Source organism: Chrysemys picta, chromosome 4, assembly GCF_011386835.1.
Source record: "Chrysemys picta bellii isolate R12L10 chromosome 4, ASM1138683v2, whole genome shotgun sequence".
Taxonomy (NCBI): domain Eukaryota; kingdom Metazoa; phylum Chordata; order Testudines; family Emydidae; genus Chrysemys; species Chrysemys picta.
The window spans coordinates 12,538,387-12,561,269 of record NC_088794.1 but is presented as its reverse complement, the minus strand read 5'-3'; the positions used below and the strand labels follow the sequence as shown (position 1 = coordinate 12,561,269).

General features: G+C 39.6%; 1 protein-coding gene across 14 annotated transcripts in view; it reads right to left on the bottom strand.

Annotated features, from left to right (window-relative positions):
• The window catches only part of CSDE1 (cold shock domain containing E1), a 48,174-nt gene that overhangs the window by 17,938 nt on the left and 7,353 nt on the right, over positions 1-22,883 (bottom strand). For 2 of the 14 annotated variants that reach the window (XM_005294931.5, XM_065591386.1), the window contains exons 3-18: positions 19,958-20,049; positions 17,663-17,861; positions 16,696-16,805; positions 16,230-16,322; positions 15,495-15,592; positions 14,136-14,217; positions 12,990-13,118; positions 12,752-12,877; positions 11,116-11,328; positions 8,452-8,592; positions 8,215-8,373; positions 7,263-7,370; positions 3,689-3,864; positions 2,671-2,783; positions 937-1,056; positions 465-643 (exon numbers count right to left, since the gene is read on the bottom strand). In XM_005294931.5, coding sequence (XP_005294988.1) covers positions 465-643; positions 937-1,056; positions 2,671-2,783; positions 3,689-3,864; positions 7,263-7,370; positions 8,215-8,373; positions 8,452-8,592; positions 11,116-11,328; positions 12,752-12,877; positions 12,990-13,118; positions 14,136-14,217; positions 15,495-15,592; positions 16,230-16,322; positions 16,696-16,805; positions 17,663-17,861 — 2,046 coding nt within the window. In that variant the 5' untranslated portion in view covers positions 19,958-20,049. Of the gene's footprint in view, positions 1-464; positions 644-936; positions 1,057-2,670; positions 2,784-3,688; positions 3,865-7,262; positions 7,371-8,214; positions 8,374-8,451; positions 8,593-11,115; positions 11,329-12,751; positions 12,878-12,989; positions 13,119-14,135; positions 14,218-15,494; positions 15,593-16,229; positions 16,323-16,695; positions 16,806-17,662; positions 17,862-19,957; positions 20,108-22,883 lie in introns of all 14 variants that reach the window. The other 12 variants (XM_065591385.1, XM_065591387.1, XM_005294929.5 and 9 more) reach the window with 7 other exon arrangements.

The window sequence follows — 22,883 nt, the reverse complement described above, 5'->3', positions numbered from 1 at the left end:
CTTTTTAGAGAATTGCCGCATGCCTACTGAAGCTGAATGATGCAAGCTCCCATGACTCCTTGACATAGGGAACTGTGACTGGGCACATGGGATAACAGAATAAATGTTGCTGTGTAATTTTGTTTTCCTTCAAAATTCAAGTCCCAGTATTTCAGATCTTCACAAGTTAGAACCATTTGACGGTCACTCATATAGTAATTAGGAGGTCTTTCCTAATACAAAAACTAACTACCCTTATAATTAAGTTCTGGAATTTGTTGACTGGGAGGCTTCCAAGGGAGGCTCTGGAATCCCCATCATTGGGAATTTAAGAATAGATAGGACAAACATCTGTTTGGGATGGTCTAGGTTTACTTAGTCCTGCTCAATGTGGGGGCTGGACTTCATGATCTCTCAAGGCCCTTTCCACCCCTGCATTTCTAGGATTATGTGAAAACTCTTGTCTCAAAGAAGAATCCACTAACCTGATCTTTCACACATTCCACAGTGGCTCTGCGGAAAGGTGTAATGTTACAAGCCATCGTCTGTTCATTCTGACCAAGGACGCAGAGCTGGAACTTGACTGTCTCCCCCTTTTGCAGGCAATCGCCCTTGTTTGCCATCCCCACAATTCCAAATGGATAGACCTCTCCTTTCATCTCCCCTAGCAGAGAGGGAAGGAAAACACAGTTTAAGATCTATTTCTGTTCCTTCATGAGGAAGTATTTTGAAGTGTTTCTGCATTGGACACAATGGTTTTTCTAGCTAGAAACTCGAAGAATTAAAAAGTTTACATAAGTTGCTAGTTTATAGGTTACTACGCTACAGCCAATCTCACTGTCAAACTACATCAAGTGTGAGCTGAACAGACCCATTAAAAAAGTAATCTCCATTTTACAAACAGTATGTTGGCACTTTAATGCAGAGAAGTGCTGAGTCAGGCTTGTTTCTACTTACCATCCTCCATGACCTCAATCATTCCCTGGTATTCAGTCTGTGTGGGATCTACACTCCGCAGGGGACGAATTACTTTACCCGTGTAGACAGTTGGATCAGCGTCCTCAGTAGCACCATTCACTGTAAAACAGACAGTACACACTGTTTAGATTACATAATTTGGAGCCTAACCCAATGAGACCTTTACCCCTGATTGGGGCCATTTGATAACACTGCAATATTATTAGCAGTTTCTGTATTCAGCACAATACCTGAGACACACAGAATCTAGTAGAGGGATGGGCAAGTGTTAATCAAGAACCCAGAAGCTTCTAGAAACTGGATAGCAAACCAAAGAGACAAAGGATTCTCATTCTACCCCATGACAGCCTATTCAGGAAGGCTGAGTGGGTTAGAGCATCCTGAGCCATTCTAATCATTCCCATGGTAGAAGACAGGAATCTGTGATGTCTCCACAGCATCACTACACTTAAAGCTTTGCAGACACCGATGTCTGATCTGGCATTCTATAGTTTTCATTTCATTTTAAATTCTTCCTACAAGAACCAAGGCTACTCAGCTGCAGCTCTCTTTTCTGGTGCACTTGATTTATCTGCAGGAGTAAAGAATATAAGTATGGCTGTACTGGATCAGACCAAAGGTCCATCTAGCCCAGTATCCTGTCTTCTGACAGTGGCCAATGCCAGGTGCCCCAGAAGCAATGAATAGAACAGGTAATCAAGTGATCCATGCCTTGTCCCTCATTCCCAGCTTCTAGGCTTACAAATGGAGAAAAATTACATTAGGAATTCACACACATTTACATCTATTCATTATGCAGTACAAAACTATGGTGCACAACCTATAGCTATTGGTGCACAATCTTAATTGCGAGACTGATCTGCTCAGCATATGTCAATTGAAAATATAATCCAATTCCAATATATTTTTTTGAGATAGGGTGACCACATCTGCACACAGTATTCAAGATACGGGTGTACCATGGATTTATATAGAGGCACTATGACATTTCTAAATGCTCTTTTGTAAAGCATTTTTTTCTTCTGCTTAACACAACCATGACTTCTTACTCACATGTTCTTTCCACCCTGATCTTCTATTGCTCATCATTTTATCACTCTCTCTTCTATGCACTGAATTCCCTCCCACTCCAAATACCAGGGCAACAATCCTTTCCTCAAATCCTTTCGAGAGACCTATTTTTGTTCGGAATCAGCCCCCAAAACAAAATGAACAGAATTTAAAAGTTTGAGGAAAGTTACCCAACAACTCTTCCTCAGGGCCTCACACAATCTACTTTATGCCCCTCCTAGACTAAGCTTTTCATAGCATGGGTTGCCAATTGTCTTGTACAGTCACAAGCACGTTGTCAGTATTTGGTAGACAAGAGTAATCCAATCATGATACAACTCAGGCAGCATACTCTAGAAGCTGGAATCAGGTAAGGGCCACTATCTTTGAGCTGTTGCTGTCTACAGACTGTTCTTGCTTGATTAGCTCCCACTTCTCCTGACACAGAAAGAGCTCTTTGAGAGCTGCTCACTGAGGGATCTCTCCCCTCTTCTTAGAAATCCTAAAGTGATCAGCCCAATTCTGGTCTGCTGTGCACCATCATCACAATTTCTGTAATCGTGTTTGAGATGTACTTTAGACCAGAGTTCCACTAACCCAGGACTCCTTACAAAATTGCAAGTGCCCTTTTGCTAAGAGAGAAGTTATTGAACATAGTTTTACCTGCATGTGTTTTGTTCACCTTTTCTGCACTGACTTTATTTCCTTTGCCTTTTGACAAGCTGTATTCCACCATGTCCCCAAGTTCCAGGCTATCGACATCACCAGAGAATTCACTGCATGAGAGAAGTTATACACGTTCTGCTTTAGTTACATGCTCATCATGAAAGCCACTCAGCAACAAAGTGGAAGGGACAGAACCTTTACACTTCAGCTGGCTCACCATTTTCATTACTACAAGACTTTACAGTTTGGATGCAAGCACTTTGCTCAGTGTTTACAGATTATTTAAGTCTGCCCAATAGCCATTTTCCTCTTCATATAAGAAGTTTACAGTAATCCATTTGGCTAATGGAACAGAATGAAATAAATGATGCTTCCCATGAAGCAGGTTACTGTCAGTAATCCAAGTTCAGGGCATGAATAACTAGACTTAATCTGAACCAGCAACTGTTAAGATAATGCATTAAATTCTGTATGAAGGATAGACAAACTGAGCATCCCTTAAATAAACCCATGTTAAATGAAACGGCTGTTCCAAATCCCAAGAGTTTCCCAGCTCGTTAGAAGTCAGGACTGCATCTCTGATCAATTCCCAAGTTCTCTGCTGGGCAACTTACCTGATGTAGGATATTGGTTCCTTCCCATTACACATGCTTGTCAGAGTGTCTTCAACCTGCTGGCAGGCAGTTAAGACTGATTCAGAAAAGAAGTCGGTCATTCCCATTTCTCCTAAGGGAAGTCCTCTCACAGAATACTGAGAGCATACCTTTGCACCAGGAGTCTCAACCTGCATAAGCCACCACTAATGAAGCTCTAAAAAAGTACAATCCTCTAGCTGTAGTTATACTACTAATCTACAGTATAATCTCTGAATACTTAAGATATAGGATGTTAAACAGCAAAGCCTGCAGTAGCCCTGTGGAAGTGGTTAATGAGAAGTTTCTCAGATATTTGAACTTATGCACATGATGCGTAGAAAACAGATTAACACTCAGCAATATAAAAGGGAGTCACTCACCTGTAATGGAAGAAGATCTCCTTATCATGATTGGCCGTTTCAATAAATCCAAAGTTATCTTTCAGGGTTGCCACATACCCCACAAGCCTCTTGGAGCTGTAGTTGCGACCAAGCATTCTGACAGAAACTGCTGTCTGCGAACCTGTTCTCTTCACTTCACAAACACTGAATTCAACCTGTTTGAGAAAGAGAGAGACTTGTCAAAATGAAGAAAAAAGTAACTTTCGTATTTATTTTATTAGAAGAGTTAATGAAATGTCTGCACTCTGGGGAGGAAGAGAGAAAGCAGTATTACTCCAGCCACTGCTCTTCACCCAAACAAGGTAAAGTTATAACATCACACAAATGAATAAACTAAAATAATTGGCTACAATACAAATGTACGGATTTATCAAACCTTTGCATTTCTGATCTTATACAGATCAAAAACATGGACATTGCTTATAGAAGACCTCAGGAAGCTGGAAGCATTTCAGTGACTACTATGCATATGATGGTTTGATTTTTATCAGCAATAGGTATGTATTACTCAGATTTTAAAGGCCAGAAGGGATCACCATGATCATCCGGTCTAACCTCCTGTATGTATTGCAGGCCAGAGAACCTCAACCACCCACTTCTGCAGGAGGCCCATAACCTCTGGTTGAGTTACTGATGACTTCCAGTTACAGAAAAATCCACCATTTACTCTAGTTCAAAGCAACAAGTGATACAATGCTGCAGTTCCTCCAATATTCCTGGATGGAGATTATACAGGCCTGTGGATATGGTCCCATTGTTTGAGTTTGGCTTCCACCTCAGATGTGGTAATTTCTACTTCCTTATCCCTCAAGTCATCCTGACACTGCCCCCAAGCTCCTCACTATCCCTGTTAAAAACTGAGAAAGTATTTGTTTAGGAGGTGGCCCAAATCTCCACCCCATCCTCAATGCTTAGCACTCCCATTTCTTTCTTTTTCTTCTTTAAATATGGCTAAAGAATCAGCTTTAATTTCCTTTGCAAGGTCCAAAGATGCTTGGCTTTTAGCAGTTCTCACTTTCCCCCTATACTTTAAGGCAGTGGTATCCAAAGTGGGGTGCGCAAGAGGATCCTTGGGGGTGCGCAGCAGAAGGAGCGTTTTTTCCTTCATCCGAGCAGCTTTTTTTTTTTTTTGGGGGGGGGGGGGGGTGCTTTGGCAAAAATGGTAGAGCCAGCGCGGCAGGGGGTGCGTGCTCAAAAATTTTTTACTGATGGGGGTGCGTGATCAAAAAAGTTTGGAGATCACTGCTTTAAGGCCTTCAAGAGGTGGCGTTCCTTGCTGATCCATCCATTCTGCTTTCCTCACAGTAACTTGTTTCAGACGCTTTTTCCATCCAATTTGATCTGCAATCCATCCCTACGAATTTTTTCTCCTTGCTTGGGATGCAGGCTTCCGGATACTATTAAGTTGCAGAAACTAATTTCAAGCCTCCTCCAACATTCAGATCCCCGAGTTATTCAAAATCAACTCCACTTCCCTAATTCCCTTAATTTTTTAAAGTTTGCCCTTTCAAAATCAAGGACCCTAGTTGGAGACCTATTCTTGTTTATCCCTCCACTTAAACTGAATTAACTCACGATGACTCGAACCAAGTTTGTCCTCTACAACCAGTTCTTCTGAGGTCCTCAAGACTTAACAATACTAACCCTAAAATGGTTATGTACAAGCACTATCCCAGTGGAGCCTCTGTTACCGTTCTCTCTCAAGTGATTTTGACCCAGTTTCCATTTTATCCATTCCATCACTGCTACATTTCTGTAGTCTACCTCATCATTAATAAACGGCTACTCTACCACCCTTGCCTTGTGTCTTTTTCTGACCAGCACATACCCTTCAATACCTATATTTTAGTCTGATTACTATTCCACCCTGTTTCCATTATCCCCATGATATACGGTTTCAATTCCTACACCAGTAGTTCTAGTTCCTCCGTTTGTTACCCAGTGTCTTTGCATTGGTGTACAGACACCTTTGTTGTTTCTGCTTGGCTTCACCCATATTCCCCACCCAATTACATACTCATTTTACTGCCAGTATTGCCTACCTGTTACTGTCATCATATTTCCTCGTTATCCATTTGCCTATCCTCTGTTCCTTTCCCCCATTACTGTATCATCTGAGTTTATTTTCCTCCCTCTCAATATTAGCATCTCCCAACCATCTATCCTGAACTCCTAGTTTAAAGCTGTTCTGCCAACCTCCATCCCAGAAGTCCATCCCATAAGAACTGTCCAGAAATGCTTCCCAGTGGTTAAACATCCCCAAACCCTCCTTATACCACCACTGCCTGAGCCATCTATTGATCATCATAATCTTGTCCCGCCTTCACACACTTCCTCTAGGGACAGAGAATCCCAATGAGAACAGGCCTTCAGAAGACTGAAGTCACCGTCTGGCACTTTTTGACCATATACTCTGCCTCAGAGATAAAGTCCCACACATTCAGCCCTCAAGACTGGACTTGAGCTCAAGAGAAGAAATTACCTGGCCACGGTCTGATGGCAGCCACATAATCGTCCATCATTAACTTGGTTGCATCGGATCAGTAATAACCCTGTCAAGCCTTTAGACACCTGGAATAAAGCTATACAGTGTAGCCACTGACACCAAGTGCTACGGACCTTTGCTAAGTGCATTCTTGATGACTGCTCTTCAAACATTTGCCCATTACACTTATATCTACTTCAATAGGTTCCCTTTGGACTTCCCTTACTCCATTTGAAGCAGCAGGTGAGCAGCTACTGCTAAAGGCAGGCTAACCACGTAGCATCATGTATCAATTCTCTTACCCACATACAAGGCATAATTTCCCTATAGTTCACCTGTCTGTCCTACAGTTGTGACACTCAAGCTTCTTGAGGATGGAGACAACACTGTCCATTTCAGTTTAGGTCTTGTGGGGAGGAAGGGGGTTATTAGCTTGAACAAACAGTATCTTCATAGTATGCCATCCGAAGACCATCCGCTCTCTGTACCTGGGATTCCTTCCAGATCTTCATTGGTCCCTGCCTTTTATACTACCACTCACAGTAAGAATAGCTTCCTACATACCATGAACAAGCAGTCTCCCTCTCCTTCAAATCCACTTTGCATAAAGTCTTCTTTCATCCATCTCCTCTTGGACAGTCCTCACAGGAAAACATGTAGACATTTGTCCCATGCATATTAGACTGAATTAGTATCCGCTCTTCAGGAACAATCTCTTACCATTTGAGCACCCTTTACATGTATGATGCCATATAAGTAATTGCTTTACTGGTAATGTATAACTCTTAGATGAGGCACACCTTAAGAGCTTCAGAAATATCTTCTGTATAATTGGCAGGGGGGTGGGGGGGGAAGGCTATTCACCAGGTCTGGTTGAAGAAGTGTTCTGAATACCAAAATGGGAAAGGGAATACATTACAGAAGAGTAGAGTAAAAAGGAAAACAATTCACACATTCTTCACTCCTTTCTGAACTAGTCTTTGACTGCAATAGCTATGAAAAGCAAAGGTCACACTTTGTAGCTCACAGAAAGATCATATATATATTTTGGGAACTTAGTTATATTGCCTTATCTCCTATCTGAGGGTTAGTAGATCCTTCCACATCCTTTGCCTGATAAGGAACAGTCAGTTTCTCTCCACAATCATCATACGCGATTATTCCCTCTTCAGCTTCCTAAAGAGAAATAGCAAGATTCATTATGAAGCAGAGACTAATTGATAGATGCATGCTTTTTAAGTGCTTGAGTCAATACAAATGCAGTTTATGTAACATGTTTTACAAGATAGCTGTCCAGTACTCTGTAAAGGCAATAACCAAATGGCAGACATAATTCAGAACCTGAAAACAGGAACAGTCCCAAATTTTATGCTATCAGTTAAACACTGTTTACCTATACAACATTTTTGAAATGGGCATGTGCCACCATTTCAAATAGGCATTTAGCTGAAACTTAAGTAGCGAGCACTGTCACTTTTGATGGTGCAATTTTAAACACTTGGGAGACACGGATATGCCTACTCTACCTCTAGGTTGTGTTTTGGCAAATTCACGCATCTTGGCAAACCACTACCAGAGGAGAAGCAACAGAGGGTCCTGTGGCACCTTTGAGACTAACAGAAGTATTGGGAGCATAAGCTTTCGTGGGTAAGAACCTCACTTCTTCAGATGCAAGACTTGCTTTTTACAGATTCAGACTAACACGGCTACCCCTCTGATACTTGATACCAGAGGAGAAGTTTCCCACAAGTCTCTTAAGACAATTATCCCACACAAAACTGGAACTAATTTTTTCAGCTACTACATCCCTTCTGAGAGCCAGAAGTTGCACTTCTATTATTCTGCTTCAGCCAAATACCATACCAGTTGTTTGGCTGACTTTTACTATTAGCCATGCAGTACAGTCACTCATGAATAGGCAAATATTTCCAGAAATTAAGTTTAATACATTTTGTAAGTGTATCCTCAGTTCGAAGCAGAACCCTAAATAGCTAATGCACACCTAGAGAAACAGCATTACCTTTTCTTTGCTTTTATTTGGGCTAGTGGCTTTGGCAGGAGTGGCTTCTTTTTCTATAGTGCCCACAAAGCGGTGATCTGATTGGCTGTGGAATGAAACTGTGCCCTTAGGAAGCTTCTTAATCCTTATAGCATGATTTCTTTGGGCAGACAACATATCCTGGAAAACAAGACCCACAGTACTTTAAAATGAACACAATACTTGTATTAGTATTTTAAAAGTTGTAATTTTACTCACAGGAACCACAGTAAACTCTACTTCATCTGAAATGTGGAGCTGGTTTCCATCCAGAATTTCACTGAAGTGAAAGAACATGCGGGCATCCCGGTCAACACATTTAATGAAACCAAAGCCATCTCTCATTGCTGCAATCACACCCTGGGGACACACAAAGATACAGGACACCTTGTCAGTTGCTGCAGCCAGTGAAAAGTAATTAGAGTTCTTAGATGTCTGTCTGAACATAGCTGCACTTGTGGGATGTATAATATCCTTAGTGTATGGCTAGAGCATTATAAGAATGATTGCTGGTACATGCACATGCTCCCTTGTAGATCATAGTACTCAACCCCAGGGACAAGAGGGATGCAAAACAGGTTCAACCAGTTTCTTTTGCATCTCAAAGTCTTTGAAAAGGGAGATGAGCGTAAGTATGGATCTTTATATGCCATCACCTAGAAGAGTTACAGTATAAAGAAGCATCTTTCTCCTTTTCAGAATTGCTGATATAGATCCCATTGTGGAAAACTAGCAGTAACAACTCTTAGAGGGTGGTCCAAAGGACAAAAGTAATTCCAAATTTCCAAGACATCACGCTCAAAACCTGTCTCTAAGCTCTGCAAGCAATGGACAGAAGTCCTAAGACTCAAGTGAGGAAGGATCAGTAGTCTGTGTAAGAACTTAATAGGATGTACTATTAGAGGATTCATGCACAACCGTAGTTGTATGCAGATACAGCTACCAAGTGACCCTAACAGAACTCAGGAAAAGTCTGGAACATTTGACTGAAACCAAAGATTATATTTTCAGCTTTAAAGCATATGCTTCTCTTGTGAAAGATTTATGGCTGCGTAGAAAGATTTATTTATTTTCTCATTAGCAATCAGTATCTGACCTCATGACTAATGCCTTGATCCCAGCTGCCAGAAATATTTGATCTTGGTGAAGAACCTGCCTGCGACAGGACCTCCACATGAACTGGCAGAAGAACCAAAGGTTTGATGCTAGCAAAACTGAGAAACCGAAGTTGAAGTTTAGTACGTAGCTGGGAAGAAAAAAACATCCCATAAGAGACTAGATCCCCACTGTCTCTAACAAAGTAGGGACTCAAAATACATTGTTTTTACAAAGGAGACATTTGAAGACAAACAATCCCTTTGAGAGACTTCATATTCAACATTGCATTTTCAGCTCAGGTAGGCTCCCAAGGTATTTTCTTTGCTTGAGCTGGTCAAACAGTATTTGAACACAAGTAATTTAGGTCTTTCTGTATGTGAGTAATTCCTGATTTCTGTCAAATAGTTTGGACTAAGTTCAGACCTTGAATACTTTGTGAATTGTTCATTACAAGTATCCACTCTCTGCAATAAACAGCATGCAACTGGTCACGTGGTATCATTTCTACTCTGTTACTAGAAAAGAGACTAACAGGCCAATGGTGAGTAATCCAGATCTGGGGAGAATTTCAGGAAACATGAAACATTTGTGAAAACTTTCATGAGTGCCAGTTGTCATCCAGCTACTCAAACAGTATGACCAACAAAGGAAGAGTGAGTTATTTAGCAGCAAATATTTTTTCTTTAACAAGTCAATTAGTTCCAGGTCTTTGTTGAGTAAATAAAATGCTACTCAAACAGCTTCTTAACATGGATACCAAGAGAAAGCTCCTCCTTGTCCACTTCTATAATATATGGAAAATGCATGTCAGGACTTACAGCAGATGAAAAGTTCTTTAAGGCAGATCACCTAGAATTTAGTATATTTTATGGTGTCTGGTTGGATTCGAGATGCTGAATTATATGGTGGCCCAAGCAACTTCCCCAAATTATGTTGAAAACCACAGTTAATTCCTTTTCAACTGTCTATAGGGATGAAAGGCACCCCCCTCAGCACACATTCTTTGGTGTTGTCCACCACAGAGTCTGAGCTCCTGAAATCACTAGGGAGCATAAACTGTCCTGTGAAGAAGAAAATGAAGTCTTTTAACCGGTTTTCCATTACACCATATTGAAGGTGTCACATGTGCAGGAAGCCTTAGGAAGAACCTTATGTAGCAGTCAAGTAGATCCTGCAGCAGCTTTTACCTTAAGCTTCAGGAATCTATCCCTTGGCAAGTATGCTGTTAGAGACTTTGCATCCAAAACAGCTCTCTGAATTCCACTGTGAATTGGAGCAAACATGGAATTTTTTATGCTTAATTCTTAAACTAGAAGGAGAGAGCACGCACAGTTTGAAGAGCTAAAAAGTTCTTATGTGGATTTAGAGAGGAACAATTGGGGTTAACATCAGTTTACAGAGTCTGAACCTCAGGGCGAGTGGATTGATTTAAAAGTCGGCAAGCAGGAAGCCTTAATTTAAAATACAGTAGAACCTCAGCAATATGAACTGACTAGTCAACCACACACATCATTTGGAACCAGAAAAAACACAATCAGGAAGCAGTAGAGGGAAAAAAGCAAATACAGTATAGTACTGTGTTAAGCATAAACTACTAATAAAGGGAAAGCATTTTTCTTCAGAGTAGTTTTCAGTGAAGATGTCAAAAGATGCATTAGAATATATCAACTTAAAGCAAAAAAAACCTCAGAACAATCCTGATTAAGCCATCATACACCCCCCCCCCAGGCCGAGTACATGCCTATGTACACAAATCCATTAAAAAAAAAAAAAAAAGATACTTGCCATTTCTCTAGCTTCAGTAGTAAACTGGAAAGTATTGTGAAGAACTTCAATATTGGTGGCTCGTTCCAATTTGTCACGTCGATCTGTAGAAATGTTGAATCTAACATGGTCACCTTCCAGTAGTGTCACCTTGGATTTTGTATCTTTGTCTCCAAATGGAAGTTCCTTCGGAATCACAAAGTCAACTTTGATGCGTCCAGGCAATGGGTCATTCTAGTGACCATGTGGAAAGAAAATTTTTTTTCATGAACCAGCCATTCCTTCCAGACTGTAAACTGAGCCTTGTAAGAAATTAATTAGTTGTACTTCAACTGACTATGAACTGGTCTCTGAGTTTTCCCGGAAGTATTGGTAAGTTACTACTTAGGACTTCAGACCTCAGACCTCAGATTTACATATGGGAACACTAAGGCCTGGTCCCCACTAAGCCCCCACTTCGGACTAAGGTACGCAAATTCAGCTACGTTATTAACGTAGCTGAATTCGAAGTACCTTAATCCGAACTTACCGTGGGTCCAGACGCGACAGGAAGGCTCCCCCGTCGATACCGTGTACTCCTCTCGGCGAGCTGGAGTACCGGCGTCGACGGCGAGCACTTCCGGGATCGATTTATCGCGTCTTAATCAGACGCGATAAATTGATCCCAGAACATCGATTGCCTGCCGCCCGACCCTCCAGTAAGTGAAGACGTACCCTAAGACAGAGATGTTAAGTGACCTTCCCAGTGTTACAGCAATTCAGTGGCTTATGCTGCCTGCCGCCTACATAAAACTAATAAGACTTCAGCTGTTGCCCCAAAACAGAATTAACGTTTTCAAGCACTTGTTGAATAAGAATGTCTACCTGTTTCTATATTCAGTCTTCTGACCTACAGATGGGGTAGTATGTCTAATGTAGGAATCCCTTTAGCCTCAAGACAATAATAGGAAACTGAGATACCTTCTATGATAGAGTACTTTCTTGAAGAAACAGAGCTACAGCAACACAAACTGTTCTGAAAGGTAAGGTACCAAGCATACACCTATTAGGCTTTCCTCAAAAGACAAACATCAAATCAAACGATGTCTGCATTTAGGACCTTGGATGTTGTCTGGGTTATCACCCACAACAATCCTCAAGGAGAAAAGAAACAAAAAACCCAACCCCCAAACTTTTCAACCCAGCAGCAGATGAAAAGATCTTTCTCCCCTTTTGTCTCTCTCCTTTTAAAAGGCAGGATTCTCCCCTCATCACAGTCCCTTTCTTTAGCTCACATTTCTACAACAGTTCTTTACATTCAGATGATAGTTTTTAAACATTCACATAAATATGTGGAGTCACCTTAACACTTGTTCTTTAACTTTCCCCATTGGTAGCAGCCACTACAGATACATGCAGTGATTATATAGTAACATAATAGCCATAATAATGTAATAATTTTACTTTGAATGATGTTATGGGACTACGATGCCAGAGTCTAAGCTGTGCTGTTGGAGATAAAGCCCTCATTCATACCACTCTACAGCAGTATTTTCATGTTTCAGCATTTGTGCTGAAGTGTACGAGTAGCACTATACAATTCGGACTAGATGAACACCTTTCTTCTATTTCAGACATGCAAGTGTTGGGAAGACCTCTAGGAAATATTTAAATTTACCTGATTTTTGTTGGGTACTTTTGGGATTACTTTGGTTACAGTCCCATCAAAATGTTCAATGCTGATATCTTCAAAAATAACAGTTCCTTGAGGCAGTAGTCTTACATCTGTTGCGACTTCTTTACCCTATGAACAGAAAGTAAATCAAAACAAAGATGGAAGCGCTATAAGTTACTAGGAGACTCATCTTTTACATATATTTGAATCTTGTCTTCAATTTTACTGGATTTGATCTTACATTTCTGTCTTTGATTGTAAACTCCACATCATCACCAGGCTGTAAGGCTTCTAAGTCACCTTTAAATTCACTATAGTGAAAGAATATCTCCTTTACGACATCGCCCCTTTCAATAAATCCAAAGGCCTCCTAAGAGAACATACAATGTTTAGCAAATAGTCAACTGTCTAAAACACCAAGACAATAGCTTGTACTTTGAACTCTGATAAAAAGCAAAGTTCTCAGATAAAACCAAGCAATGAGAAAAAGCCAAATAAAATGTTACAGACTAAGTGTGCCCCCAGATGATCTACAGCAGGGGTTCTCAGGACAAATTTTTTGGTGGCCTCAGAGTGCAGCCTCCAACTCTTGCTGGTGGCCGCTCTCAGTTTTTCTTAAACTACTTAAATATGTGCATATACACATCCAAATCATTGTAATTTATTTATTGCAGTAAGTCTGTTGTGAAAAGTGATATTAACAAGCATACAAGTATTGCTTTTCACAGCAGAATTACTCAGCCCTGTCAAGCCTGGGGACAAACTAAGCCCTGGATGGGAGGTTTGGTGGAGGCAGCGGGGACCGGGGTAATGGGGGTGGGGGCCCGAAGCCCTGTGGCCAGAGCCTGCCTCCCCTCTGCCCTGCCACCCCAGGGCTGAAGCCTAAAACCTGAGCCCCATCACCCCTGGGAAGATGGGGAACTCACCAGCTGCTTGGTCCTCCAGCATTGTGCCCCAGGTGTCTCCACAGGGAAAGCAGGGCCCCAACCACTGCTGGCGGCCCCAGCAACCAACACCAAGACAGTGCATCCTGGAGCAACAGGGCGGGGCTGCCACCTCCCTCCCTCCCCCCATAACTGCCCAGGAGGCTCTGACTGCAAGCAAAGCCCCTGGTGGTCGCATTTGAGAAATGCTGAACTACAGCTACTGAACCGTTCGTATAAAGATATTTTTGAAACTTAAGACACACATAATGGGAAACACACACATTACTACAGCCATCTTAAAGAAAAGGAATAGTCAAGAAAAGTAATTGTGTTAAACTGTTAATGGATCAAGTTCTGAAGTGTTTAAGTGCCCTCTGTGCCCAACCTTTACTATGTAGAGCATATACATATATTGCTCCTTTCAAACAGCTTTTAAAAAGTTAAGAGTAAATTCTGCTTACCTTCATGGCACAAACTACTCCTTGACAGCGGGCTTGTTTCTTTTTCAATAGCATAATGTTACGAGCACTTACAGCACCAGTACTAGGAAAAAGGGTAGATTACGATGACAAAGTAGACCTAAGCAGTGCCTCTAAACAATGAGACAAATTTAATAATCGTATCAGATTTAATGCAGCCTTCTTATTTGCTATTTGACTGGGCAAGGTAGAGAAAACTAGAACATGCTACTCTTACCAAATAAACCTAGAAATTTTAAGTAAAGGTCTATTAGCGAATCTTTTCTTGCTTTAAATATACACCCATTTGCAATTTAAGATCTTTGAACTAAAGCAAGAAATGCTAGACTTTTATGTTTGAGATTCGATAGATCTTTACAGTACTAAATATACAAGATACTTTATCATCAAGTTTAAAAGTAATTACATCAGACATATGGTGCCTTTGGCCAACACTATCAAACAGTTTCAAGAATTCTGGTAAACAAGTTTTGATCTCTAAATCTTGTGTGTAACCACTAACTTCTATGATAAATTGAAGAATTGGTCTGAATTTAACCAGACGAAACTATATACATACAGAGCTAAGTACTACATTTAGGAAGGATAAAAAAAAAAAAAATCAAATGCAAAACTACAAAATGGGGAATAACTGACTAGACAGTAGTATTGCTGAGAAGAATCTGGAAATTATGGAGAGAGGGAAATCAAACAGTCAATGTGATACAGTTGCAAAAATGGCTAATATTCTGACATTTAACAACATGAGTGTCATAAGTAAGGCAAGAGGTAATTATCCCACTCTGCTCAGCACTGGTGAGGCCTCATCTGGAGTACTGTGTCCAGTTCTGGGTGTCACATCAGGATACATGGGGACAAATTGGAAAGAGTCCAGAGGACAGCAACAAAAGTGATCAAAGGTTTAGAGACCTTTTAGGAAAAGTAAAAAACCAGGTATGTGTAGTTTTGAGAAAACAAGACTGAAGGAGGACCCGATAACAGTCTTCAGATATACGTTAAGGGCTGATTCAAAAAGGACTGATCAGTTCTCCACGTACACTGAAGGTCGGACAAGTAGTAATGGGTTTAATCTAGAGAGGAAAATTTAGGTGAGATATTATGAAAAACTTACTAACTATAAGAATAATTAAGCTCTGTAATAGCATTCCAAGGGAGGTGTGGAATCCCCGTCATTGGAGGTTTTTAAAAAACAGTTTGAACAAACACCTGTCAGGGATGGTCTAGGTTTACTTGGTCTTGCCTCAGTGCACATGACTTCTCAATGTCCCTTCCAGCCCTGCATTTCTGAAACACCACATTGTTAATTCGGTGTGTAATCAGGAAATAGAAGTATCAACTTACTGTTTATTTGTATCAATTACAAAATTTATTTTATCTCCAGTTTCCAGCTGTACATTTCCATCAACATCCTCAGGGGTGTAAGTCAGGTAAAACACTTCCTGCAAATTAAGGTTCACTAGCATTACTCTATTTGCAAAATGCAGCCGTGCTTTAAACAAGATTAAATATCAATGTGGCATTAATTTAATAAATTATTTCCATTTCAAGTTACATTATTTCAACATTTGTGAAAAGTTGGAAATTGTGAAAACGTTGCATGCGAGAACGTTTTGGTTCCTTGGTGCTCGTGGTTTTGCTGAGTCCATACCCAGCAACTTGAGGAGTTGAAAGGTTTGTACACAGTATTGCCATTACATTTAAGTTGATTTCCAAAGGGTAAAAGAGTTAAGTCCAAGAAAATAAAGATCCTATGAACAGTTAGTTGTTAATATTAACTGACATTAAATCATAATCATAACTAGTAAGAATCTATAACTAGGTCTTTAGTTCTACATTAAATGCTTTAACAAAGGTATTATGGCAGAATAAGTTGTCAAAAACATATGGAAGTCAACAGAGGTTTCTATATTTGTGGTAATTAGTGTTTGTAGTTCTTAGAAAAAAATTAAGACTGGGTGACAACTGCAGTTTAAACTCTCTACTTCAAAAACAGTGCCAATTTTTAATTTTTTTTTTCTGTGTACAGATCACACTGGTTGGTCACTCAAAAGTTTAAGTAAAATACATGAGTTTTACCCCATTACGTTCGTAGCATACACTCCCTGTTGGACTCTGACCCGGGGCAGCTGGAGATTTACTCTCTAAATTGTGAGGAACAGCGCACACAACCTACCAGTCAAAAAAAAAAAAAAAATATCCATTGCTAATCATTTCAGGAGCAGCACTGTGCAATACAAACTGAACTTTAATATCCTCTACTACACACTCAGGGATGCACTTTAAATGTAATCCACAAGAGGATGCCATGCTGCAAAGTTTTAAACTCACAGTACTTCTGTTGACTGTAAGAAGTGTTTGGGGTTAAATAAAAGCCCAAACTGAATCTTCATATTTTTGCCAAAGTCAGATAAAAAACACTTTCAATTTAATTGAAAAATTTATGCAACTAAGATTATGCGTGCAAAAATGGGATTTGTCCTTTTGTATTAGAGTAAAACGGATATAAATTTGCATATAGAAATTAGACATCACAGCAACTAACTTGTCCATTTATTCGCTCTTCAGGTAAAATTTCTGGTTTTATCTTCACCAATTTAACAGCAATGGGTTTTCCAGTTCGGCGGTCAGAAGATACTTCAAATTCAACATCATCTGCAAGAATCAAAACCATAATAGTGACACAGGACCCTCCAGATCTATGTTTACATTAAAAATTAAAAAAAAAAGTCAAAAATAAGAGAATAAAAGGATGAAACAAAAAAAAGGGGAGAGAAAGGAGAAACACATGCATACAGTAATGACATTTATTAGCTCTACACTCTGCTGTCTGAACACCACAAGTGAATTCTCAACTCCCTTACTACTGTTGGAGGTCATTTTGCTTGTGGAAGTTTCTCCTGATAATACTCAGTTTATTCGCCTCTTTTGCTAGTGATCTAAAGGTCTGTGTTTTAGAGTCTTGCCACTTCCAACCTAATTTTAATACCTTCAGTTGACTCAATACCAGACACCAGGTTCCATGATAGATGCGTTGTGAAATTCTGTTTTTAATCTTTACTGCCAGATCAAGCAGAATTGTGGGGGAATAATGTCTCCCTACTGAAATAAGGTCATCCACCCCTAGTGCAACTCCACTGAAATTAATGGAGTACATCTGGGAATAACAGGCTGTGGACTCATGAACAGGGGGAAGTAGGCAAAAGATGTATTGCTTTTTGTATATAGTTTCCCTATCCCTACCAATTAAATTTGTCCCAGCATGACTCCTTCTCAAAGGTAGCCATAAAACAGTATCACTGACAGAAGACAAAAGCCTTCAATTACCCAGAATTTTCTCTTTGGTTTTCCTTTCTACTGGGAGATTTCTGATTCAATTGTCAGTTTAACCAGTCAGAAGTAACTGTATGTGTCTGTAGGGGTGGTTAGATGTATCAGAACTTTGTGTTACAAGGTATAAGACTGCAATTCTCAATTTAGAATGGAGAGAATCTTATTGGTTGACTTATTACCTCCTACTTTAAGCTCCTGCAGGTTGCCATTATACTGTGAACAGTGGAAGAACAGTCTAGCTTGCCGTTCTGAACACTGAATGAATCCATAAGAGGTCAGCAGTTTTTCAATAACCCCAGTTTCACGCAGTGCTGCCGAAGTACCATTGGGGTACCCGTTGTGTCCATTGTTGTGGAGAAGGTTTGGATCAAAGCTCATCTATTTAAAGAAATGAAAGGTAAGCTATAACTATTCCAAAACAAAGTTTCTCTTCCCCACCCCTGAAAATCTTATGCCAGTGCATGATAAGTATAATAAATATGAAGCGAAGAGCCTGTTGAATTTTATGAAAAAGCAACAACCGACCAACAAATAGAATTTTGGACAATTCTTCATGATAAAACATCTCTAAAATGGTTTAACTTAAGATTGTAATACTCAAATTTAAGAAACTAATAGATTTAACAGAAAACATGCTGTAATGACTACATAAAAATAAAGTTTGCTCATCAAGTCAGATTTCATTCCAATTTACCTAGACTTTTTTTTTTTTAAATTAAATACTGTATTAAGAGCATCCTCAGTAGAAGAATTCTTATATTCACTGCTTTACATTTGACAGTCTTAAACTAGAATTAGCATCCAGGTAAAATATAACCTGGTTTCACTGATGAAGTTGGTCATTAAGGAAATTAGGCAATATTAAGATTCTTCCCACATGGAACCAATAAATATTTATAAGGCTTTTAAATAGTCAAATTTTATTTGTGTTTGCGCATTCATTTGGTGACTGTCAAAGTTAAAGTTTTAGATAACCAGTGAAAAAGTTTAACCTGATTGTCATAGTAATTAAATGTTGGTTGGAGCCTGGCAGAGCTTTTAAAAACTTCATTGAATAATAATGGAGTTAGAAGGAAAAAAGTTAGATTAATTCAATCATCCTTTAATGTTTCTCTATAAGACTCTTCTTTAGAGAGAGAGAGAGAGAGAGAGACAGAGACAGAGACACACAATTCTGAAATGCATTAAAAGAACTATTTCTTTAGATTTATAAATATGCAACGTGGGAGTCCTCCATAAGAATCTCTTATTCTTAACACTTTGATACTTGGAAGTAGAAGTGTGCTATTTATGTTTTAAAAGATGACCAAATTAGTAGCTATTATAAAGAGAAGGTCCTAACATTACAAGAAACCATGAACATCGTGCAATTCACAGAGACCATTCAAGACAAAGGGCCATCAACATGCAGTTTGAGACACTACATTTAATGTTTTCAGTTGTTGCAGTTTCCAATGTATCTGTTTAAGAAACTGATTGCAGGTTTCCTTTTTGTTCTCAGATACCTATATATTCTGATCTGTCACAGCACCAGAGTAACATTCAAAACCAGTTAACATTAATAGGGTTAAAAGGCTTCAGAATAGCTTGTATAATGGCAATACTTTTTACTATAGAACAGAGCATTAGGCACTCTGTGTACTCAAATCTATGGTTAAAGCAGTGCATATTAGAGTTTGCCGGCCAGAATGAAGTTATTGATCTCGAGGCAGGTAGCACAACTCTGGCTGTAAATTTCTTAAGCCACAAAACAGTAATGGATTTCCTGCTAAGTAGAATGGACAGTAAGCCTAGGGCAATCAAATGCCTGCAAGGGCCAGCTTCTGACTCTCTCTCAAAGAGAAACTACATCAATGCTTTGGGTGGTGGCATAAGAGAAGAGTGACATGATTTCCAGTCTGGAAGTTATTGCTAACCGAGGGGTACTGTGCTTGCTGCTTCTCAACAGGACTTCACTTGGAACATATTTGTTACATACTGGCTTTTTAAAAATGAAGGTGTGTCATGTAAGGGTGTCAACACAGACCACAAGTGCTGTTTTAGTTCTATGATCCATCCCAGCCTCTCATTTTATAGTTTAAGATTAAAGGCTGATTGGGTAGCTCATACCAGGAAATAGTCAAAGTCAATAATATACATCCCCACAGGATGTACTTGGACCAAGTGGCAGTTAAATACACACATACATACATAGCACCAAATAAAGTGGGGGGGGGGGGTGCACGGGGGTAGGGTAGGGGAGGAGAGAAAAATGACATCTTCATGTGGTAAAAAAAGTTTCTCAAACAGATACAGGAAAACAAAAAACAGCTAGGATTTCTAATTGGCTCAGAAGGAATTGGATTCTTTAACTTGTTAAAAGGTTTGATATTAGAAAAGTTGAAAAGGGAGAACGTATGTGCAAAGTTGTTAGCCCCTAAGACTCCCCATGCTATTAAAACACAACAGATGTATAGACTGCTGCCCTGACTTACAGATCTCTGATACAGGGGGGTCCTCTTCTGCTTTTTAGACCCAGATGAGGTAGAAGATGAAGAGAAAGGTAAAAGAAGAGAAGGAAGGGGAGCTGCAGGAGGGGGGAGAGGATCTGATGACACAGTATAATGGTTCTCCATCTCATACAGCTGTGATAACATAGTACAATATTATAACTAGTCAATATTTAGCACAACTTTAAACACACGCAAGTCACTGTTAGTCAAGTCCATATCCTATAAGAGGTTAAACTAATTAGAACTTCACACAGAAATATTAAACCCACATTTCAGTTGTTTGCACAGGTTTACTGAATTGTTTTCAAGAAAAGCATACGTGGCTACGTTTCTAGTCCTGCATTTCCATTTTCTTTCCACTCACAGGCTTGCTCAAACTAGCAGGAGCATAGCCAGATCCTACACAAAAGCTAGAGGCCAAAAGGGAATAAACACTGGCAGGAGTAGTGTATAGAAGTACCTCTATAGCAGAGGTAGTTATACATGGACTAATTTAAAATCCTCTAAACTGCAATTATAATAGCAGTTGCTAAAAGTCAACTCAATTCAAAGCCCCTTCCATCTTCAAACTTCTTCCATTGTACAGTATGCTCCTCACTGAAAATAGGACAGGTAGTGTTTTATTGTTCCATTTTAAAGGGAGAGCAGCACAGGTTAGTTTAAGGGAAGCAGTAGTTATCACTTCAGCGAGATTGAACCTGACACTACCAATAGTTGTCAGGGGACCTGATATGGATCCCACTGAAATCTGTGGGAAGTTTGATTTAAATGGGTACATGATCAGGGGTTTGCTTTGTATCTATGCCAGTGAAGAGCTCCCCCAAATTAAATCCTGTAGAAATCCTGCGTCTAGCAATACAAAACTCATAAATTGGAATATCTGAAAGTTGAAAGACTAGTTAAGTCTGAGAGAACCTACAATTTTAGGAAGGCTTGAGTGTTTCTCCTTTCCCATTTTTAACAACTTTCCATGTCTTTCATTACAAGAGCTTCTCTGTGAGAGAGAGGGCAGAACATAGACAGAAATCCTGAGAGGTGCTGAGCACCTGAAAACTTCCATCTATTCTTACTGGGAACTGCAAGTGGTACACTCCCCACAGGATTTGGTCCTTCATGTAATGTCAAGAGCAAGCTGAACCCTTCTACTGCCCAGGATTTTAACTGTTCTCTGTTTGGTACAGTACAATGGCTAGCAACTTTGCTACAAGCCTTAGTTTAGGCAGTTGATTTCTTGTCAGCCATACTTAGCATTTTATTAAAAAGCCTTGAAGCATGTCATAGAAAGATCTGTTCTTCCATGGAGCTAGGGTACAAGTGAAAATACTGAAAACTAATCATTTATGGTAAATATTAGATAAAAATGCAAATATTGAGTTTTATAAACAGTTGCTGTACAGTCAAGTTAACTATCCCAGGTTTTGTTGCCACCACATTAAAACTTGTAGCTGAATAAAAACAAGTTTGGATAAGTAAAGTTATATGTGGGGCAGGACACTTTCCTTCTCCTGCGAAAACAGTAACTCCACCAAGCCGCTTCAAAACCATTTTTACTATTTTCTTGGGACATCCCAAGTGACGGGAAAGATTTCATATGCAGTTACATCAGAATAGGAGAGATTTTTCTGCTACACTGGAATTTTTAGAGCTTTCTGATAAGTCATAATGCTGTATGGATTCATTCTTTTAAGTAAAAAGAACAGGAGTACTTGTGGCACCTTAGAGACTAACAAATTTATTAGAGCATAAGCTTTCGTGGACTACAGCCCACTATGCATCCGAAGAAGTGGGCTGTAGTCCACAAAAGCTTATGCTCTAATAAATTTGTTAGTCTCTAAGGTGCCACAAGTACTCCTGTTCTTTTTGCGGATAATGACTAACACGGCTGCTACTCTGAAACCATTCTTTTAAGTAACACCCAAGAGTGAAAAGCTTTTAAGAAACCTGACCACTTTACCTGAGTCTTGTTCAGACTGATGCAATTTCTCAACTCAGTAATAACCAAGGTTCATAACTTCTATGACTGAACAAAATGTTTCAAACAAATCAAGCATCAAGAAATACATCAACTAAAGCTTAACACAAGACAGTTACATCCTCAGTTTAAATATTAGCAAATAGTACAAGCTTTAGAGAACACCTAAAGAATTTCTAGTAGCTATGCCAAAATGTACTAATACATGATATAATGGAGAGAATATCAAATGCACTTACCACTACAACACTAGCTCCAAAGGCAAAATTCTAAAACTACAAGAAGCTTCAAAACCAGAATCTTGGTATATTCAGACAGATGCTCAAAATATCTTTATTCCTTAAATGTTACAATGATCAGAATGCCCTCCACAGTTCTACACTGTAGCAGAGCCCTCTGCCATAAGCCTAAACCAGACCAGAATTTCAGGCTTTGGGATACCCACGTTCAAAGTGGTGCAACCCCTAGGGCACCTTCCTTTGTGAGGCAGACAGCATCAAGGGAAGGCAACACCTTTAAGTATTCCCTACTGATTGGCTTTAACAGCCATCAACACTAAAATGTATTTAAAAAAGAGGAGCTGGTGTCCTGCAAATGGTCAATAGTGAGGAAATGGTTGGGGGAAGGGAATGAAATGGTTTTCAAACTGAAAACAGCTCAGCAACAGTATGGGTGAAGCAACTAACCTACTTTGAAAGAGCTATAGTGAGGGTGGCAGACACCTCACATTGATAAAAGGGTCCCAAGTTTTATGAAATCCATTTGAAAAATGGCCTCTGCATGCTTCTGAAGAAGAACTGCCAGTAAACGCCATTGGAACTAGAGGTATTCAAGTGTTACAAATATGCAAAAAAAATTATAAACTACATTCAAAAAAACCTCAACTAACAAGGTAAAAACACTTTGCTGTAACTTCTCTTACTCAAAGGAAGTTTT